At 45.7% G+C, this 22,958-nt stretch overlaps 1 protein-coding gene and 1 long non-coding RNA gene across 10 annotated transcripts in view; one reads left to right on the top strand and one right to left on the bottom strand.

Moving 5' to 3' along the window:
* The first annotated feature begins 282 nt into the window (after positions 1–282).
* LOC119167586 (uncharacterized) overlaps positions 283–22,958 on the top strand; it is a 30,995-nt gene continuing 8,319 nt past the window's right edge. For 2 of the 9 annotated variants that reach the window (XR_012884178.1, XR_012884179.1), the window contains exons 1-4: positions 287–589; positions 4,269–4,393; positions 20,330–20,395; positions 20,536–20,637. Coding sequence is in view for 3 of the 9 variants with exons in the window: in XM_075866082.1 (XP_075722197.1) it covers positions 517–589; positions 4,269–4,393; positions 20,330–20,395 (264 nt within the window). In the remaining 6 variants the exon portion in view is untranslated. Of the gene's footprint in view, positions 590–3,697; positions 3,734–4,268; positions 4,394–20,329; positions 20,396–20,525; positions 22,288–22,958 lie in introns of all 9 variants that reach the window. The other 7 variants (XR_012884181.1, XR_012884182.1, XM_075866081.1 and 4 more) reach the window with 6 other exon arrangements.
* Positions 7,326–8,624, bottom strand: LOC142765318 (uncharacterized). Its single transcript, XR_012884183.1, has 2 exons — positions 8,526–8,624; positions 7,326–7,507 (listed from the first exon to the last, which is right to left on the bottom strand). It is a non-coding gene; the product is annotated as an uncharacterized LOC142765318 (long non-coding RNA).

The following is a 22,958-nucleotide window of genomic DNA, read 5'->3' as shown; positions in this document are numbered from 1 at the left end:
CCGTGGTATTTCACGTTGAGCCGAATACATTAAAAAGATTGGTGACGAGGTCATGTTGAATACAAACGACGACACAAAAACATTTTGCCCCTGTCACCTGCTATTGCTTGCGACACGGAGGTTTCCTAAGAAATAATGGCAAACCTTCGCCGTCTCTGAAAATAACAATGCACAATTTTGCCTAGAGAGGTTTCGTCCACAATGCACATAGAACAATTGTTCTTTCTCAGTATTTTTGCACGCTCAAATACTAGCTGCGATGGCTTGGAAAGCGCGTGTTCGACAAATCTTCTTTTTCTAGTTTACTGATATTATTTTCCCATTTCGCATCTGTCTGAACGACAGCTAGTTCAGTATTTCTGAAATTTGCTGCGTGGTAGCACGACTGACATGTAGCAATATGAGGCTGGCTGCACATAAATGTAAGAAAAGAAAGCTGATATTTGAGCAATGACTGCAAAGTGTGCCACTGTTAACAGTTGTTAATTTCTCTACAACTTATACTCGTGAACTTCAATGGCACCCTTGAAGTCTAACTTATATTCTCTATCTCCATTACTAATTTTTTCTGTATGGACTGCTCAAATCGGTAAGTAAAGTAAAATAAGAACTGCTTCATTTTTTTCTAAAGCGGAAGCTGTTATGAGATTACAAGTGTCGCGTGCGCCGTAGTTGTACACTGCCGGAGCCGGTATGCGTTACCGCTACTGCGCGAAATCAGGAAACCGCAAATAGGCGCCTTATCTGCATATCTCACTGCAAATGTCGTCTAAAAACGATAACCTTGCGTCTGAATGGGAGTGAACAAAACGTTTATTTGATGTTCTGCGCAAGAATATCAGTGAATGGTGTTTGGAGGTGCTACGGTATAAAGTGCCTCGATGCGTGCAGCAGACGTGTACGAGCGCATCGAGACACGTCATACTAGAGTAACTGTATATGGGTGAACATATACAGTTACTCTACGTTATACGTAAGACATGAGCTCTATCTGGCATTTATCTTTGAAAACGAAGCGTGCGGCTTGCACACCCGTCTCAAAGGCGATAAGGTGTAGAACGCAAGTCGACGGACAGGTGCCACACCGTGTCATCTTAGCAAAGCGTTGGTAACACATATATGCTACCGTCCTTCGAATTACTCATATATGCCTTTTCTATTATAAAGACACACATACAGAATATTCACGTGTTGCTAATGTTGCCTCAGATATGCGCAATAGTAGCTTTTTATTTGACAATCACACAAGTATGAATCCATAAAACTTGAGCAATATCGGTGGTTCTGCGGATAGGCTTGGATTTTAACCGTTTCGGGTATCGTTTTGGTTGACAACAAACAATTCCACCGACAGACAGACAGACAGACTAAAAGTTTGGTGTCGAAGGTCCCCAAGAAAGACTGTCGCCTTTAAAAATTTCACCTTGTGGTACAAAACGCCATCGACAAGTTGCTTGTAGCCCACCGTACTGCTTAAGCGTGACAATTTTGTCGTTCGCCGACTAGTCGTTGGATCCTCTGTTTCATCGGCCACGACATCTATTCTCATCCACCAGACCTGGTCTCTCTAGCGCACGCACTTTCGACAGCCTTGCCCGATGAACATGCTCGCAGGCCGCCATTATCCCCGTCGCCAAGGCCGCGTTGTCATTCTTTGCAACGAATACGTCAACCTCCTAGCCGTCGTTGGAGTGGACGCGGCTTGCTACACCTCACCGGCCAGCACCTTTGCCGTCGTCTCCACCTCGTCCGCCTTGTTGCCGTATGGGAAGACGACAGTGTTAGCCGTCACAGTGCGCACAACATACGCCATCTAAATGGAGGAGGCGGCCATTGCCTAGGCTGCCATCTAAACCGAAGCCCGTGTAGTACTTAGTGAGTCTAAGCACGCCATCTTGAATTTTGTCTGAGGCCTTGTTTGGCCTATGACACTGAGGCTCCTTCTCCCGGTCTTGCTGCAGGGCGAGCCATGCTACATTGAACTGTTCTGGGTACCTGCCCATTCGCGTCACTCCGGCAATGAGTCGGCTCACCAGCACGCTTGAGGTTTTGTCAGCCCAGTGGTCGACTCTGTTGTAAAGTGTTTGAACGCCCACCGGTAATGGCAAGCGCATCGACAGACTTCGAGAACAACGATTAAGAAAAGAACGTTGAGTGAAATAGAACACTCTGGTTGACATGAATCCTCGGCTTTGCGTCTTTTTCATAGGGTGCTTTTTGACGCCAAAGCGTGATTTTTCTACATCAATTTTGATGTCGACGAACCGGGAATCAACCCATCAATGACCCGAGCCTTTCATTCCTGGTGTGGTGAGCTGCACCGCGATCTATACTGTCATAGAGCGGACGAAGAACGGGCCTCACAGCGAACGATGAATACGAATATCATCAACGGTGTCAATTAGGTGCTCTACTTGAATAAGTTCGAGCTTTCTCAACTTCTACTTCTTCACGGCTTCTACTTCTGATGACCAACGACCTGGCGGCAGACGTCTATTAGGTAGTTATGCAATACGATGACGCCGCGCACAGCATGCTGGCATTGTTCTAGCACCATATCAACGTTCTGAAGACCTCTTCTACGCCAGAATCATCTGCAACTCCAGCCGTGAGCGCCGTCTTACTGCGCCGTCTGCAGGTTTTATCGATTATGACTGGTTTGGCTGACACCATGTCGCAGCCACCAGTACTAAGCTACAAAGTACGTGACGTGGTTGTTATAAAGTACTGGGTGGGCACTCTTCGGCTTTTGTCTCTTATGCGTGCAGTTCGACATGAGACTCGTATGAAGAGTCATGTCGCATTAGCCGCTTTTGTCGTGAAACGCATGGTGTATTCGTCGTGTCTTCGGGCTTTTCGCTGACCACGCCTGCAACATTTATTTTATTGGATTTGGCAATCCATTCGCTCTACTTGGTTGCGATTCGGGACCAGTCGTGTTTGCTTTTTCTGGTCTTGTCTCTGCTGCTGTTTTTATGTGGAGGTATTCGAAGTATAGATTAGCTGGGTGACACCTCAATACGATGCCTGCCGGCTCATTTTCTATCGAGCCGGGGGCGGCTTCTCTCACGTACTCGATGTGGGCGTCACTGCTGCCGGTGAAGCACAGCGTGAGATCGTCCAATCAAGCAGCTGAGGTTTTCAATATACGTGACCTTCTAGGCCAATCCAATTATTACCAGTTTTACCAGCGTCGGCGAGATGACTGACCCTTGTGATGTGCCGGTGCTTCTTAGGTTTTATTTTGTGTCTGTAGGTAGCCTCCACGTAGCTCGGCGGTCTTGGTAGTGGGAAAGTCTTCAATGTAGTTGTAGGGTGTAAAAGTACAGAGATTTGTGTGAGTTGGTAAAAATATATTGTGGGAAACGCACAAAAATAAACAAGGAATAAAGGGAAACAGACAAACGGGTGCCAATACCCAACTCAATTTATGAAAGAAAAAAAACCCTCACAATATACGTGTTTATTAATACAAGCCATTTCAAAAGCGCGTGCACAAGAATAACAAAAATTCGTTTACCCATGATGATAGTCATTGTGTAGGCACAATATTTGCAACATGCACAAGAAAGCAACAGACCAGCACAAGTAATGGCTGATTACGCATCTTTCTGCACGAACATTGATGATAAACGCTCAGGCTATTTGCCGCATAAGATTGTGTGATTGAACAAGACTTTATTGTTGCGCCTTTCAGGGGGACAATCTCTACTCGTGCGATTATCAGTTAGGTGTGAGTGGTCACTTTTTTTACTTTTTTTCTGACATCTTATGTTCTATAAGACGAGTGTTTACGCATTGGCCAGTCTGACCAATGTAAACAAGGCCGCAGGTTGAGGGTCATAAATAAACCATTCCTCTTTTGCTCCTACCAAGTTTTCCACTTTATATAGAAAAACACGTGCACATTTTTCCTCTTTCTTGTCAATTTCACTGTAAGTACAACAGATTCTTTAAATCTTGTTCGTTTCACTCAAGCAACATTGACACCAAATCGCATGGCACCATGTTCTATCTAATGTGATAAACAACTGATGTATCGTAAAACAGCAAAGCGTTCGCATTCTGTGCCTTTCTTTGCAGAATAGTTTTTCTGATTCCGCCTATTTATTGTCTTTATAACCCTTTCAGACACACTTTGCACATATTTGCCTGGATATGCAGCCGACTTTGAGCGATCGGCACCAATTAGCCCAAATGTCCACCCTACTTAAACTGTGGGCTAGCTAACCTATGTCGTTTACACGTTTTCATATTATCCCTCCTAGGATCCCTCTCAGGCGGGTACATGAAATACTATGTAGAACTCATGTTTTATGAAGATGGAGCGCAGCGGCACCCGTTACCAGAATTGCAAAGAAAAGATGTGTACTACACAGAAGTGGCGATGGCGGTAAGAAGCAGTTTCTTAATGTAGTACATCTGATAGTCATGAACCCTAGCACGTGTGATAATCATCAAACTAAGCGCAGGCTACCATACCATACATTCCCATATCAGAAGCTTACGACGCTAGAGTAAAGGAATAAAACTTTAAACGCGAGTGTGGCTTTTACGTTCAGGTGCGCCCAAATGAAATTTCGTTCCCCGGACTGGTAGCCGCTCGTCCGCGAGGTAAGCCCAGCGAAATATACAGCGATCATCTGCGTGAGCACGGCATACCTTGCAAGCGAGCCTCACCCCCTAGTGCATCTAAATAAGCATTGCCTTGCATTAAAAAGTATGTTGTATGTTCTTTTCAGCGCTAAGACAAGACAACCGGGATGAAGGGAGGGGGGTCGGATCGTGAAGGATACGGCGTGCTCACTTCTCTGTGCAGCGGAGTCGGCTGTCCTTGCGGCGTCCCTTGAATAGACCCTCCATTGCAAAATTTTAATTAACGAATTTAGAACAATTGTCTAATATCCCTAGTAACCGGCAACGAGACTTCTCATATATCATTGATGTTGCGTAGTTTGTAATATTCTTTGCAACGCTTACAGGTACTTTTGTTACTGGTAATTGTACTAATATAATTATTATGGCACTTTAGCATGGTTTGTTGAAGGTGTATTTAATGTCCGGATTATAGTCGAGTTCAATGCTCTTATTTATTGTAGCCTTCTGGCTCGATAATTGCTCTTAGGGGTTCTTAGTTAACTCGCTTAACGTGCTTAGTTACTGTTTAGGGCATTGTAGAGGCGCAACTTGCGTCTTTCTCATTTTCGTCACAAGTGTTGTCGGTGATGGACAACCGGGTGGCCACAATCTGCTACTCATTAAAAAGCAATTATTTTGTTTTCAAAACGAGCAAAGCTGACTTTCCCGCACGCACGCACACGTATCCTCCACCTCCCACATAGAACGTTTTAGAGACAGTATTCGCACCGCCCACCTGTTCGTTTGCAGTAAATCACTATGAAAATGTAGTGAGGAGTGAGGCGAGCTTTCTGGAAATAGCGCGCATGCTCAAAGCCGTGGTACTCTTCTGTATCTGGCGTGCTCAGCCGACCATCAGCTACATCTGCGGTACTCGTAATTATTTTCTGGGCACCAGTACAACCTAAGACCGGCCCACCCTAATGCGAGGCAATGATATCATAGTCTAGTGGGACGATGGGCGAGAGATCAAAAACGTTATTGCATACCCTACATTGAATGTGGTCTCACCCCACAACGCCCACGCTGCCCAAGCATGATGTACTACCGCGAGGATCAAGTAAGGTACCACAGACATACGTCATACGTTGACAGAAGCTGGGAATTCGACAGTGGGTTGTTCCAAAATGTTAGCGACCTAGGCTAGAAAATTAGAGAAAAAAAAAGAGCGAGCAAATATCTTTCTGCTTCGGAACTGCATGGTTTCACGCGTTCCCTTGACAATCTCTCTTTTATCGTCACTTTTGAACGTTGTCTGCGATCGTGATATCAAATAAAAAAGGCCGCAGTACAAGGCAGTCGTGGTAGTTTGCAGACGACTAGCAGAAACATTGCTGCAGCGTTCATCGTACGTATGCCAAAGCGCATTCAACCACAGGCGACATGAGGTAACGTCACTTCATGTGGTCGACCCAGGAAGATTCTCTCGCAAAGCAGCGTTTTTTATTTACGAGGTAGCGAAAAGCAAGAAAATGATCTCCCCTTCTCCAAACATGTACTTCGTGGAGCTTCGTTCAAGCTGGTCACATGTGTGAAGAGCCCAAAAGACTTTTTTTTTTCAAGTCACTTGGCCCCAAGCGCGGCGCGGCTGAAGAGCCTCGATGAAAACACATGTCAGGATCGGCACAAGATGATGCATTGAGACCTCATTCAACCAGCTCTTATAATCTTGAAGAAGCTACATCGCCTGTATGCAGATGAACCAACTTGCGGGAAAGTGTCATGATTCGCATCATATGAATTAGACAGTTTAGCATGAACCCAACTAGCCGCAGAATGGCACGGACAAAGAAAGCATGATGCCAACGAAAGTAAAAAGTTATAAACGACTTTTTAAAAATATATTTTTACTGTGGTCAACGCTCAAGTTTTTGGTTCATTCGCATCATGTCTGCATACTTTGATTCAATAATAACAAACTATCAATTTAGTACACCTGCATACTGACATATAATATAGTTAGGTGCTCTATATGTGAGCAAAACTGCTGTCCAAATACTTCTTATAAGGTGGTTAGGCCACTGAGAAAAGAAGTATGCCTACGTTGGCATTTTCATCGCGGTAAAGCGTAGCCTTTCAGAACACAGACTTTTCGGAATGCCAGTTTCCTGCTGCTGCAATGTAGTTGAACCTGTAATGTCCCGGCGATATTCTTCCCAAATGTTGATCAGTCAACAATCTAGTGAGTCCAAACCTATTTCTGCAAACAATCTGCAACTAGTTCGGGAAAAATGGTCCATCTTTTCATCATAAAATCCGGTATAACACGAAAGTGAAACGAGTCATTGAGGAGTAGTTGAATGTTCACTATACAGTGACATAAGAGAGGTTGAACCATGTCTGTTGTTGTACTGGCAAGTTGTTTCAGCACAAGATCATAGGAAAAAATCACACAGTATATAGTCATGAAGACAGTGCTCTTTCTGTTTACTCTGTCCTTTTTTGATATGTTCGCGTGATGAAAACACTTGCCAGTATGACTGCCATCTAGGCCAACTTTCCACTCCTTATATTTGTGTTTTACAGTTATACACTCTATGCACTGAGACTGGCGCGCTGCTGCGCGGCTCTCAGAGCAGACAGCGTTGAGAGCACGAGCAGCCCCAAGCACGTAGTTTATCTGAATCATGGGCAGTCGATTGTACCAACTCGTGCATGTCGTATGCTGCGGGACCAGCGTTTCAGAGTTTCTCGACTTTCCCCTGCTTTATTGGGCAGCGAATCAGGTGGATCATGGCTGTGAGACTTAAAAAGGGTCTAGTTCATTCCCCGCTTCCATATCGCATTCAGCCACTGCACGTTTGATTTGGTCTGAGACACCACCTCTGCTGGAGCAATGATCTTGGATGATGTTCCTGCTGCCATAGAGCTGGTGAGAAAGAAAATTATGCAAGACATTTTAGGTCACAGTAAGGCTGATGGAAGGTTTTATTAAGCTTAATAATTAATAATTTACCGTGAACCCTCGAAGTTTTTGGGAATACAATATGAGGTCAATTACTGCTTTCCTGAGTTGATAGGATCAATAGGATCATTAGTCAAGAGGCTGAGTTATGTAGCATATTACCCTAAACACAACTAGCCACCCAGCAGCGCTATGAGCACTCGGTAGGATCAAGCTATGACATCTATTGGTCGGTCGGTCGGTCGGTCGGTCGGTCGGTCGGTCGGTCGGTCGGTCGGTCGGTCGGTCGGTCGGTCGGTCGGTCGGTCGGTCGGTCGGTCGGTCGGTCGGTCGGTCGGTCGGTCGGTCGGTCGGTCGGTCGGTCGGTCGGTCGGTCGGTCGGTCGGTCGGTCGGTCGGTCGGTCGGTCGGTCGGTCGGTCGGTCGGTCGGTCGGTCGGTCGGTCGGTCGGTCGGTCGGTCGGTCGGTCGGTCGGTCGGTCGGTCGGTCGGTCGGTCGGTCGGTCGGTCGGTCGGTCGGTCGGTCGGTCGGTCGGTCGGTCGGTCGGTCGGTCGGTCGGTCGGTCGGTCGGTCGGTCGGTCGGTCGGTCGGTCGGTCGGTCGGTCGGTCGGTCGGTCGGTCGGTCGGTCGGTTGGTCGGTTGGTTGGTTGGTTGACCCTTATTAGACTATTGCAAGCCACGATTGGGGATTTAGAGGCCCGTGTACTCAGATTTGGGTGCACGTTAAAGAACCCCGGGTGGTCAAAATTTCCGGAGCCCTCCACTACGGCGTCTCTCATAATCAAATGGTGGTTTTGGGACGTTAAACCCCACAAATCAATCAAATCAACGATTGGGGATTGGCCATGAAATGGGCGGTGCCCTTCTATAAACTTGAATTTGTTCATAATCTCAAAATGCTAATTGATAGATAATCTTTAACTAATTAGCTTAATTCACTAAAAAGAGTGATGTCGTTGAAGAAAAAAAAACAGCATATCTACCGAGTGATTGATGATGAGCGGGGCGAAGTGATCGCTTCAGACGCTTGTCCACCGATTATATCGCCCGCGCCGCATCGGGAGCCCTCCACTCCGTCGCTTTCTTTTCGTCGCTCATTGCGAAGCGCCCAAGCGAAGTGACTGCCGACGAAGAAGGAAGCACGCCAAGTCACTGCCACATAGATATCAGGACTGCTCTAAGTTGTGGTGACGTCATGCGCATTGACTGAATGCGCGTGACGTGAGATCACATGCACTGGAGGCTGTGAATTCACTGCCACTATCGTATTCCGTGAAAAAAAAACGTTCACGGCGAGTTTTACATGTATACAACAGCTTCATTCCATCTTTTGTGTCTGGATGTCTGGAGCTTAACGATTGTATTGCACTTTAAGTTCTTTAAAGATTTATTTGTAATTTATCTGGACGTAAAATTTATTATATTTATAAGAGCAAAGTTTGGTGGCCAACAGAGACAAAACAAGAAGGGCGAATGTAATTATTTTGATTCGGACACGCACAGAGTCCAGAAGATGCACACAAAGTGTTCCTCTCATTACTAAGCTTCTGCAGTTCTTTTTTCTGCTGAGCGAGTGCGTTTGTTCCGCTGTGCATGTTCGTAGATCATTGTACATCGTTAACTTTCCCAAGTATTTGAGCTTGAAACGAAGCTCGCACACATAAAAAACATGGGTACCCTTAAATTTCGCCTTGAGGAGTTGAACGTGATAGCGAAATCTGGCTCCTAGTGCGCCCTTCAACCGTTAAATGCATACTTATTCATAGGTTTTGTGACTAACACCCAGACGCACATAAACACGCACACAGTAAGATTGGACCAGCGCGTGCTATTATCGCCGGATAGGCTCATTTTAGTCGTGACACCTGTCAAACAATATGCGTTAAGGGGGCCCTGAAACACTTTTTGATGTAACCATGGAATGAATTCACTTAAAGAGCTTATTCCTGCACGAATTCAACGCCGCAAAAATTTTAAGAATCTGTCCAGTGTGGGTTAAGTTACAAAGGTTTGTCGCATGCTGTAATTGCACTATCTCTTCTCTCGTCCCAACGAAAGTGCTGAAAGCTGAGCAGGGAGGGGTGGCTGGGCAAAGAAACTAGCGTGCCTCGTTACCTTGAGCACTTCTTTTTTCTTCAAATGCGCGGTTTTCAACGCGATCGCGTGCGCATGAGTGGACAAGTAGCGGCCTCGCGCGGCTATCTCGGTAACTTGATTTTTCAGTCACCGACGCACAGACGATTTCTCGCTTACAGCCAACAGGGCCGACGCCAGTGGCGGGTTTTCTACGACACGAGCTCTTTAATGCTGTCGGGTTAAAACATTTAACAATGCGATTTATCATAGGCTTTCTGCTTCACATGTGCCGTATTAAGAAGCTACAAAACAGGAAAATCATTGAGGTGTTCACAGGCATCTAAACTCAGTTGAAGAGCAGCAGCACATATTTCCATGTAAAATAAGTCCGGTAAAGGTACTAAAGACATCGGTCCATTATTATAGTATCGTGCATAAATGACTGGAGCAGCAGTCGTAATATACATAACAGATACACGACACCACGCACAAGCCCTCCTTCCCTCATCTAAAGAAAGAGATAGCAGGTATCACAATAAGCACGATTAGCTATGCGCAAATAACGAAATGTATGCCGACCCTGAAGTAATAACGCCTGCTCAGAGACTACATGCCATGCGGCAATTATTGCTTCATTTTTATGTGTTTGCGGTGCGAGGAGCGCAGCCTAAAACGCGGCTAGTTGAGCCGTGATGCTGGGTCTGCGTCACTTCGTCGTTATTTTGAGCCAAGCAGACCGCGTCTCGGCAAATGGGCTCGTTAAAACGCAAAATCTGCGCAGTTACTAGCACTATCACGTGTTTTATTTGCCCCTCCTGTCCCTCCCTGCTTAGCGTGCAGCGCTTTCGTCGGGGCGAGAGAAATAATGCGATTGCGGCGTACTGAACTCCGCTCGTACTGAACCGATTCTTAAAATGTTTGCGGCGTTGAATTCGTGAGGCAATAAACTCTTTCAGCGATTTAATTTCATGGTTACTCAAAAAACCGTTTCAGGGCCCCTAATAAGTTTCGTTTAGATAACCTTACAATTCCAATCATTAACTCTCGCTTAGTAAATTGCATACGGCATCGCAACTTATCTGTGACTAAAATGAAGTGTTGTAGCTCCAATGTAAAGAACTACAGGAAGTGATAAATTTATTATCATCCTTCTGAGTGGTTCATCCAAAAGCCTTTTTCTTTGATTGGTAAACAATCTGCATATTTGAAAAAAATTGTGCACGGCATAGAGTATAGCAGAACTACATGGTATGAAACGAAGCTTTGCGAATGGTGAGCGATGGGTAGGCATCGGCAACATAAACAACGCAAGAGGATGCCGTGAATGAGACAGACGTGGTGGTGGCGGAAGGGACCATGTAGTCATCGCCGCCACTTTACACGGTGAAGTGAAAGAGGTAGTATTGCGGTGCATCCTTTCTGGTCGAAATCGTAGCGCGTTCTCTTTCTCGATCGTCCCCACCTCATGCTCTTAGCGTGAGCTGCGCAAGTGGTGAGGTAAAGGCTATGATCATAATGGGCAATGACGATGCCGTGACAATTTCAAAAAAACTACTTCGTCAGACCCAGTGGCTGAAAATCACCGTGGTACGAAGCCGCAACAAACGAGCACGCCGCCCAGCCACTCACCATGATTTTCACTGCGAGAGGCCACGGAAACATCGGCATTTCTGAATGCTCTGAGTATTTTGCAACTACGCGGGTAGTGGGCATGCAGCGATAATATAAGTTCAAAAGAAGGACAGCTTACCATGACTGTTATGAAATAAGCCACCTGCATTGCGCACACCTGAAACATGCAGTTCGCCGTCATTACCGACGACGGGCAGCAAGGCACTGAATACAATAGAAAACGTGGCCGCTTTAGTGCAGCCTTTTCCATTTATTCTAGGTGGCATCGTGACAAATTGTCCCCTTGTGTTATCTCTGAATCCTGGTGGAAGCACACGCTAACGTTCGTGCCACTATAGCTAACGAAGCAATTAGGCGCTGCTGCCTGCTACAACTCTCAACGATTCGTGTTCGCCACACCACAAGTGGCGCTACACGCGCCGTTCAAGGCGTCCCTTATAGGTTCCAAACTAAGTGTATACCACCACTTAGAATGAATGCACCCACCTTGAGGCTGGGTGTCACACCTTCATGAAAACAAAGAACATCCATGATGCATTATAAAACATACTTTTGCGGCAACTGTTATAGTTAACGGTGAGAGCTTTATTAGAGCAAGTAATGTGAAAGCAAGAGCAGAACTGTGCTAAAGTACCAATCCCGTGTCATGCTGTAGTGATATTGCACACTAAGGCCGAACTAAAAAAAGGGCAGCATATCCACGGAGTAAATGATGGAGAGTGGGGCGAAGCATTCGAAGCGTCCATTCGTTCTTGCTTCCGTCCTTCCATGCGTCCGTCTGTGTGAGCGTCCATGCGTTCACCCGCCCATCCATGCGTGCGTCTGTTTGTGCGTCCGTCCCTGCGTTCGTCCATGCATCCGCCCCTGCGTCCATTCATGCGTCCATCCATGCATCTGTCTGTGTGTCCTTTCGTCCATCTATTCAACACTCCAAGTACCACCATCTCGCATCTTTTCATCATATATTCCTCATATAGAAGCCCCGCTATCCAGCGGACATTCGAAGGACTAAACAAGAGGTTGCCCACGCACACTTTCTTACGGCTTGTGCTTCGGATCTACTTCCCACCTTTAACCACCTTGAGTTCACGGTATATACTAGTTCACTGTAATCATGGCACTGTGGCCCAACCCTCGCTAAACCTTTCTAAAACTAAGGAGGATACACCCAGCGAATGTAACGTAGCAACCCTTTCTTGTCTGATAGTGCTCAATGTACATGCCAATGGCTGCTAAGGGGGATCGCAGCGTACGCGTTAACTAAAAGCCGTATGTTCCTGCCTCTCATTCCCCCTTAGAAGCCATTGGCATGTACATTGAGCAATATCTTTTATTGTTCAACAATGCACAGAAGTAATCTCTCACCGGCACTACCTTGGATGTCAAAATTTTATACTTGTTACACACTACCACGGCAACAAGGGACGAACGGGTGCCGCTATAAGAAGCTTCGCGCCTAAAAAACCCAATGCGTGTCGTGTTTCTCCAATATGCTATTACAATTTTTTCGGCACAATCGTAAGCTGGAAACCCGATGTTAGAGCCATGCAAGGTGAGTGAATTAACTTAATTGGCGCGTGTCACCGGACTATTTATCGGTACTGAGAGATTCCATGCGCTGGACGATCACTTTTGCAGTTGTCGTCACTTCGCGGTGTGTTAAGGTGTTCACTAATTTGCACTTCTCTAATTTCAATCCCACCAAATGGGTCGGACGCGTAGCAACGACGCGTTGCAGGAGCTAGTCATGGTGCCCTCGGTTAGTATTCGTAGCTTCACCTTACAGGGATGTCGTTTGTCCCCGCTGTTGATCATGCTGTACATGGTGAAGATAGAAAAAAGCGCTGCAAGCTTGCAGCAATGGGTTTAGTCTGTCACACAAACAGGCCGGTGTGATGGTTGAGCAGAAGCTTCCATGTCAATTTTATGCCCATGATATTGTCCCATTTGCGGACAGCAAAGACGATATACAGTGACTGGCAGATATATACACAAGCGAAGGCAAGGCTCTACGCGTAGGATTTAGTACAACACATTGTGAATTGATGGTATTCAATGATTACAAAGAGCTGGTAGTCTCAATACAGGGCCAAGAAATACCGACGGTAAGTGAGTGCAAATACCTCAAAGTATGTAAGGAGGTACAGAAAAAAACAGTGGCAGCAAAGGGAAAGAGGAATTCTGCAATAATGAAGCACAGAGCGTTTTAGAATACAATACGTACGAATTGCTTGGAGGCCTGTGGAAAGGCATAATGGTTCAAGTGCTCATATTTGGGAACTCAGTGGTGTGCATGAAGTCAGAGGTGCAATCAGAAATGAATGTAAATCAAAGGACTCTGCAACGTCTCACGTTGGGCTCTCACGGGAAGACGACGATTGAAGCTATAAAGGGGGATATGGGATGGACAGAGAAAAATGAGATTTGAAGAAAGGCTTAGGAAAAAGAACGAGACTACGTGGGCAGGGAAAGTGTTCAGGTATTTGTATAGAAAGAGCGTGGACACAAAGTGGAGACAATGAACTAGGAGGCTCACCAGTAAATATACGGTTTGCAAAAATCACTGAGTGAAAAGTCGGAGAGGCGGAGACTATTTATTGGATGACAACGATGAAAAAGAAGCCGGCTTTCAGTAACTACCGAAAGGGCAAGAACAAAAGAACGGGAGAGGTTTCATGATAATTCAAGGGGAAGCGCTTTACTGTTCGAAGCGAGGTATGTTTACCTTAGATTGGGCAGTCATAAAGCTATATTCAATTACGAACAATGAGTAATGTACATGCTTGGGAGCTAAGGAAATAATAAAACATTTTGGAATGAATCTGGCGATGTCCATGCAGGTATACGCGTTGCTATGAGCCTGCGTGAGGCATTGGGTTTTGGGGACAACCATGGAAAGCTGAACGCATCCACGATAGAAGCAAGCAAGCGACGGTCACAGTATTCGTGACAGAATAGTACAGATAAGGTACAGAAATAATGGGCGAAGTGAGGCAATTCTGCCTGAAGAGGCAGAGATGAACCGTGAATTTAGGATTTTGTTTGTTATATTACCATTGTTTTTTTTAGGTAGATAAAGCGTTAGGTACACATAAAGAATCTCTCTCTCTCTTTCTTTCGAGCTTGGTGGCACACATGTCACTGCCTCTTTATAAAGCGGCATACTGGCGTGCATCTATCTATTCATTCAAAGTGAACTCTGTGAGGAAAGCGGGAGATATTCACAACTTTTACAGATGGTGGCGTCGCCATGCGGCATCTGTCGTGACTGTCATTTTGGGGATGCCCTCGCAGCCAGCCCTTGCCATCGTTCAGTCGGCCTCACTTTGTCTGTTCACTGGTGCTTTATATTTGACGCTGGCAACTTCTACTGTGGTTATTCTGAAGTCAGACAGGTCTGTGAGTCGTAGTAGCATTGATTTATTATTTATTGTTTGCTTGCTGAGCTAGAAGAACCCCGAAATATGTTGGATGCCGCTGTGCAGACGACGTGCAGTCAAAGGCGAGGTTTCCTGCTTTTTGCACGAGCATAGCCGCTCTATCTTCCCTGGCCGTGGCACGAGCAGCGTTCACAGAGCTCTACGTGCATTCCTTCACACCCCAGCAGACGTTGTTCCTGGCGTTCAAAACTTCTTTTTCTTCAACATACGCTGCACAAGCCTTCCTCAACACGTAGTGTGAGACATAATACATGCTAGGGTCAATGACCTCCTCAGCAATGCCTTGACAGCACGGTGGCTGTAGCCGAAAATACTATGCAGTTCGAAGTGACGGGCACACCAGCGGCGGCTGCTGGCGTGCCGACCTCAAGATCCCCCAAACGACAGTCATGATGGGCTTGCACTAGCACCCCCTCTCGGCGGTGAAAGCTGCGAAGGTGCGTTTGTAACGCCTCAAGAGCGTCTGATCATGGTGCAGTTGGTCGCATGCCCGTCATATGTAGTAGCGCCATTAGAAGTCATGTGGTGGACTCCACTTCACAGAATTTTTAGTTTGCCATCTAATCGGGCGCTCTTTTTGTCGTCATTTCTCTGACGGCAATGACGTGAAAATCACCTCCGCAAAAACACTTTTGTGGAAACAACAGTTTTACTGCAAGGTTAAAACAATGAATGCAATAGAAACAATATTCGGTGACAGCTTTATTTGGCAGCACAGCGAAGGCTACGAAGCCCACGCACGCCATTTTTCACAACGCTTCTGCATGTAGTCCACGAACGCTAATTTTTGTATACTGCGTAGCTTGATGGAAAATATAAGAAGAAAAGATGTATAACTTATGTTCAAAACTGTTTGCGATGTTATTAGAAAGCACCAATCGTACATGTTTTTGTTCTTTTTTGTTTCCAGTTTATGGTTTTCTAAAGACATTTCCCCTTTTCTTTGCCCCGGTAAACATCGATTGCGTCACTCGGTTGCACCAAGTTCACATCGGAGCTAGTGAGCGAGCATAAGTGCATGTTCATTAGGTAATCTGTATTCATCGAGCGGGGAGAAGCGAAGACAGTGGTGCTTGGTATATTGCTTTCTTTCCTGCGAACGCAATCACCAAGAATTAGTGTGCGTTGTTATGTCATCAGTTAAAGTGGGACTAATTGGAAGTAATACCGGCGACCTATCAGTCTTCAGCAACACTAGCTGCCTTGGTGAAAAAGTGTGATTGGAAACTGTACGTAAACTCAATTATCTTTTTCCTAACTTGCGTTGCATACGTGGTCGGTGTTTTGGCGTCCTAATATTGTTGATAAGACAACAATGAAGATAGCGTACCGTACCACCGCTCCAATCGGCGTCTACGGAGGGAGCCGCTTCTTGCGCTTTGCCTGGGTAGCAGATGCATTCATGCATAATAATTACCCTGTTGACTGTGCAAAAATGGCAGCATATCCTCTGGGTGAATAATGGAGAGTGGGATGAAGCATCCGTCCGTCCTTTTGTTCTTACTTCCGTTCGTCCGCGCGTCCATCTGTGTGGCCGTCCGTGCGTCCATACGCCTAGCCGTGCGTGCGTCTGTTCATGCATCCGCACGTCCATCCATACATCTGTCTCTGCGTTCTTCCATGCATCTGCCCCTGCGTTTGTTCATGCGTACGTCCATCCGTGCAGCCTTCTGTGCATCCGTCCACGCATCTGTCTGTGTGTCCGTTCGTTCATCTAGTCAACACTCCAAGTACCACCATCTCGCATCTTTTCATTTTACATTCCACATATAGAAGCTCGGCCATCCAGCGGACATTGCAAGGCCTAAATGAGCGGTGGCACAGGCACATTTTCTTACGGTTTGCGCCTCGTGTCTCCTTCCCCCCTTTAACCACCTCGAGTTCGTGGTATATATTAGTTCACTGTATTCATGGCACTGCGGCCCAACGCTCCCTAAGCCTTTCTAAAACCAAGGAAGCTACACCCAGCGAGTATAACGTAGCAACCCATTCTTGTCAGACAGTGCTCAATGTACATGCGAATGGCTGCTAAGGGGGAATGAGAGACAGGAGAATTCGGCTTTTAGTTAACGCGCACGCTGCGAATTTTTTATTGTTCAACAAGGCACAAGAGAAATCTCCCACCGGCACCACTTTGCAGGTCAAAACGCAAAACTAGTTACGCACTACGACGAGGGATGAACGGGTGCCGCTTTAAGGAGCTTCGCCCCTAAAACAGTGTTCTTGGCCGAGTAAAGATTGCGTTTCACCCACTTAAATTTACGAGTGTCCGACGCCCGCTTATGACCTATTGGTGCGTTGAGTTCTGCTTCTCGAGGTTGCCTTCGCGTCCCCTAAAAAAAAGTAATGTGAGCGTCTGCAGAAGGCTCTTGCATCTCTAAATGAAGGAAAACAATGATGCCGACAAAGTACGCACTGAAATTGAGGAAATAGCTTCTTGGCTTTGCGTTGTTTCAATCGTCCAGTACATCCTCGGCCTACCTTTCTTTTCTTTCTTAAATAAATCTCAACGCTTCAAATAGGTTTGATGTTCTTTCCTTTAAAAACGAAAATTTATTTACTTCCTTCGAAATAAATGAAAGATTCATTCTTTGATGGTCGTGCAAAAGTACGCGTTGGATGCGCTTGTGGAACAAAACCCCAAGTTGCACGAAAACGGACTACTTGGTGTAGTACCACTTGAGCATAAGCTCCATAGAGTTTTCCACAATACTTACTAGGGGGAACGCTGGCGCTAGTGTCTACGGGATTTGCAACACAACGCGTTTCAGATAGCATGGGAATGATGGGTAGTACACACATTCGTCTAATTTTCGTACTTCTGGCCTGCTTTTGGCTTCGTGTGTGTTCGTGTGGCTTGGAGCTGTTTTTTCAGGAAAACATAAATTAGCAAATGTTCAACATTTGCGCTTCACAACCTTATTCTTTTAAGCTTACTATTTCGAATCAAGTCTTTGTGTTCAAAAGGGTTCGTTCTTTCTTTCAAAACAAAACTGTAACCAGTAATAAACGAAGCCGCAAGTACGATTTGCTGCCCGCAAGTACGAAGACTAGGCAAATTTGTGTACTACCTATCATTCCCATGGTCATTGAACGATCGCAGCGCCAGAGTGCCCTCTAGCTAATTTTGAGCATCTCTATGCATAAGCTACACTAACGTAGCTCTGGCGGCATTGCCAGAGAAATTTGTCGCCGAGTATAGTATTCGCAAGTTTCAGGTATCATGCCGCCACTGAGCGGTAGCTGCCGGAAGCTCTGTTGAGATTCCTGAAGTTTTGACCTACTTCAAACAGCAGACGTGGCGGCTTGTTTTCACGTGTTAGTGGTTGTTTTTCAACTTTGGGAATGGTCTTGGTAACACTGTCACCCTTTGAGTTTCTCAAGTTGCGGGGAAAGTAGAAAGAAAAAAATCACAGCATATCCACGTAGTGCATGATAATGTGCGGGGCGAAGTGTCCTTCTGTGCGTTTGTTCTTGCTTCCGTCTATCCGTGCGTCTGTCTGTGCAACCGTCCATGTGTCCATCCGCCCATCTGTGCATCCGTTCATGCGTCCATCTGTCTGTGCGTCCGTCAGTCTCTCCGTGCGTGAATTCGTCCGTGCATCTGTCCGTCTCTGCGCTTATTAAGCTACCATGCATCCGTCCCTGCATCTGTCCTTTCATGCGTCCGTACGTCTGGCCATCTATTCATCCGTGCGTCCATCCGTTCTTCTGTGTACCTCTCCGTTCATCCATCCATCCGTCCATGAAGTGGACACTCCAAATACCGCCATCTCGCGTGTTTTCATCATATATTAGGCATATACAAATACCGCTATCCAGCGAACATTCCAAGGACTAAACGAGGGGTGGCACTCGCGCACCTTCCTAAAGTCTACGCTTCGTGTCTACTTCCCACATTTCACCGCCTCTAGTTCACGGATATATACTAGTTCCCTATATTCATGGCACTGCGGCCCAACCCTCGCTAAACCTTGCTAAAAACACAGAGGTTAGGCCAAGGAATTTTAACCTGGCAACCCTTTCTGCTCAAATAGTGCTCAAAGTGCGTCCTTCTGATACTAGTTTTTTTTTAGTAAGCATCAAAGTCAAGGCTAATTTTATTGGAGATTAAGTTCTTAATACTCGTCTTTGTAAGGTATTTTAACAGAAACAACTATCTTTCTATTTATGATTGAATTGCGCTGGTTTCCTCCTCAATTGAAAAGGGTGTGCGCGTGCCGCTCCTCTAGTCCGGCCGAGGAGGTGACTACCTACTACCACTATACGCCAATTACATTTATTGCGTACGCATGACCCATGGCTTAGAGAGCTTCGCCCCCAAAAGAAAAAGCCGACTGATTTCACTGCAAGCCTCGATGCTCACAGCCTATGTACGCCGGGAGGAAATTAAGCGTCCCATTCAAACTAGCACCCCAAAAAGTTATCAAGGGTCAAGAGGGTTCAATTTATCAAGCAAATAATCAACACCAGTAAATCTATGCAGCGCCCTTTTTCTGCACGAATACAGCAACTTCCAGGTTTCCAGTTCTCGCACTTAGTTGGTCTGATCGATGCGTTCCTCTTCTAGAAAAAAAATGAATGGTCCGGCTTGAAAATTTTCATCGCATTATTACACATCTGAGGCCTCTGCGAAGGGCTTCGAAGACCTTCACACCTGCAACAGTTTGTGCAGCGTTGCGTGCGATTGCGTACAGCCAGTAAAGTGAAGAGCGTACGTGTGGGCCTTATTTACAATTTTGCGCATATTTATCTTCTCTACATGCTACAGTGCATTTATTTATTTATTAGAGTATGTTCGCGCTCCCCTCGTTTTTCAAAAATAAGTCCAAAGGCCACCGAAGTGTGAAAAATTGCTGTCTTCGCGGAAACTGTACTTTCCACTATCGTCTCTTTCGGGACGACAGCCATGTTAGATGTATAGTCGCGCCACCAATAGGACGTGAAAGTTGCGAATACGAATTAAGTCAACAGTTAACGCTAAAAGAACTGGTGTAAATCCTACGGCCGCTCCACAAAGATAAGTACAATTGACACACCTATATTCATGTTTCTCTCTATTTAAATAGCAATCGACAGTAGGCCTGTCATTCGGGGTTATATAATCACACCCGCCCACCGTACAGCGCAGAGGTTGTTTTTTTTTCATCTGTCATACGCCCGCGCGCTCACCAGTAAAATAAATACACAATTTGTGGAGAGGACGCTGTTGATTATGAAAGAAGGATTCGAAAGTAGCAGCCATTTCTTTTTCGACATAAGATAACGAAGTGAAGAGCAAAGAAGCCAAGGATTGTGTAGATGACAACTAATGGAGTTTTCTGCTCCCGTGTAATTGTACTCGCGTGCACGCGTGCAAGCGTTTAAGTGGGTGTGTGTGCATTGTCGTCTTTGTGTTTGTGTGTTTGAGTTTCTTTTTACTCCCATTGGCATGAAGATCATAAGCATCATTGCGCCACGTAAATTTCGTATTCACAGAGATTGTTCTCCAAGCGATATGCTGACAAACCAACATTGCTTACAAACAAGCACCTTGATGTGATGGTTGTTTGGTGGTGTATAATTAGGGTGATTATAGCGCTACTGCGTCATTGTCGCGTGATTCAATGGCCATAACTTTGTCCAGCTTTCACCTATAGGTAACAAGACGTCTGGAACTCTTGAGAATAGGACAATTCAAGGTCATCATTAAGGGCATTTACAGGGTAAGTGCCTTACTTCAGTACTACAGCTTAGTATTGCGGTAGAAGGTATTAGCAGTATCAGTGTAGTACTTTACGTGCACTGCTGTTTCTTAAATGTATCTCTCAAATAACACTGTAATGCTTATGCTAGTGCATTGCAGAGTAGAGCTGAAACCTGAGGCCAACATCATTCAAGCCCGACGGACCCGAGTTTACGTACAGAAAGAAAAGCCCGGGCCCGGCCAGATGCAGCGCGACATTCTGTAGGTTTCATGGGGAGACAACATATTGCTATAAATTATTGCGGCATATTTTATAGTGTAGCAAAATGAAACAAAAGCAGAAAACATGTGGCAGTCACTATATTGTTGTCCTTCATTACTCAAGCCAAGAATTTGAAAAGGAAAGCCACCTCAGTGACGAAATGACCCAAACGCGTACTACTCTCACTAGCCTGTAGGTACTCAGGCAATCTTTATTTCTCCACATGCAAATTGATTCATTTTCATATACCTATTTGTTAAGTTATGGGCTGGCCACCCACAATATCAACACTGAAAAAACACCGACTAAATTGTTTCCTGTACGATTCGTCTGGCGCGGCAATTTTTTCCGCGTTGTAAAAAAAGCCTATAGGAGCACTATAGAAGTGCGCTCGTGGTCCGTCACACGGGTTCTTTTCACGTTTTTGGGCTTTCTTTACAACGTGGGAAAAATAACCGCGCGAGATGTACCGTACAAGAAACAATTTATTCGGTGGTTTGTTAAAGTACTCTACATCACAGTGTTCATATTTTGAGTTTCAGCCCAGAATTAACAAGACAGATAATTAGGAATTAATAATTAATTATTATGGGATTGGATGGATAGATGAAAAACTTTATTGGGGTCCTGAAGTATTCCATCCCTGTTTTATAGGGTTAGGATCGCAGGCCGCTTCCACGTAGAGACGAAGAGGCCTAGCCTCACAGCCGCATCGTGGGGCTTGTGGATAGCCTTGAGTTGGTGTATGAGGACCGGACTTGTGAGCATTGAATGAAAAAAATTTTTGGAAAATTCTTCATTTTTTTCTTCAATGAGGGGCACACCCAGAGCATGTCGTTAAAATCACCGCGATTGCGCCTGATTATACCTACAGGCTAGTACGAGTAGTATGTATTTGGCTCAATTCGCCTCTTAAGAGCCTTTCACTTTAAACTTCTTCGCTCAAGTTATGTGGGACACCCTGTATACACAGATCCCATGACGTCTTGACAAAATTACTAGTTGTCTGGTGGCTCAGTATTCAGTGGAATGCGGTGTTCTTGCTTCTCATATTCTGGTGCTCGGAAGTTGGAAAAGCCATATGTCTTTCTCAGGCATATCGAGCTGGGTATACTTGAACTGCTTGTCCATCCAGAAGTGTAGCATCTCAAAGGCTGGGCGAGAGGCTGCTTCCATGGATAGGTAATCGCAATGCTCCGATTGCGGGCTCATCACTATGTGCTGCACAGCGATACTGGCACAGCGTCTTATCCTGGGCTTCATACTGGGCTTTCAGCTGGCCCGGTCCGTCAGCTAAATATATAGGCCTAATCCTGGTCCGGGCCAGAGTGAAAAAGACCTAGGCTTACCGGAACTCAGCCCTCTGGCCTGGCCGGGCTCAGGCTTTTGGACTACTTGAACCCGTGCACACAAATATTGCACAAGCATTGTTATCCACTAAACCACTGGGACAGTTCTTCAACAACAAAAAAAGAAACGTCGTTAGCAAACTGGTGCGTGAAATAAAGCTGCGTCTATCGAAAACAATGCTTTGCCATCGCTGAGAAGACTACTGCATCGAAATGTGGATATCAGTCTTTCATTGCAGGTCACGTTGACGGCAAATCTGATATATTCTACGGAACATACCAGCATTGTTCCAATAATAGGTGAATTTTGCACTACCATTGCCAAAATATTTGTAGAACAACTGTTTTCGGGATGCCCGCTGCATCCGAAGCTTATTTTCTAATGTTTTAAGTGTCTTGGCCCGTAGTCATAGTCGAACTTTGGTGACGTTAAAAGGAGTCCCCTGGTCAAAGTTGTCCATTTTACGAAAGGGCGATATCTGGAGCCAAGAATGAATAGTGGCTGTTAGAAGTTGTACAACAAAATCTTTTATGAGATCATAACAACGGTCGCGTGCGTCGCAGTTTTCCGTCGGTGCCAGTGTCCATAACTAATATAGCTTCCCTATTGAAAATCCTGGGTTGATGGATGCTGGAATTGTTGGTGGATATGGTAGAAAGAATAGTGGTTATGGTGGAAATATTTGTAGATATCGTGGAAACTGTAGTGGGCATAATGACTGATGGTGGCGACAGTGGAAAAAATGATGGCAGGTGGGGGTGGTGGTGGCGACCCAATGGCGGTGATGGTGAAAAATGCCGGCTGATGACGGCTAGAGTGAAAAAAATGGTGGCAGATGATGGTGGTGATGGCGAGCCAATGGTGGTGAAGGTGGAAAATGCCGGCTCATGGTGGCGAGGCAAAGCGTGTTTGGTGGAAGGCTTGGTGAGCAAGGTGGATGACAGTGGCATAATGAAAGGTTGGTGGATGA

The sequence above is a fragment of the Rhipicephalus microplus genome, chromosome 6 (genome assembly GCF_043290135.1).
Source record: "Rhipicephalus microplus isolate Deutch F79 chromosome 6, USDA_Rmic, whole genome shotgun sequence".
Lineage (NCBI taxonomy): Eukaryota > Metazoa > Arthropoda > Arachnida > Ixodida > Ixodidae > Rhipicephalus > Rhipicephalus microplus.
The sequence above is the reverse complement of the archived record's forward strand: the minus strand, read 5'-3'. Positions and strand labels throughout refer to the sequence as shown.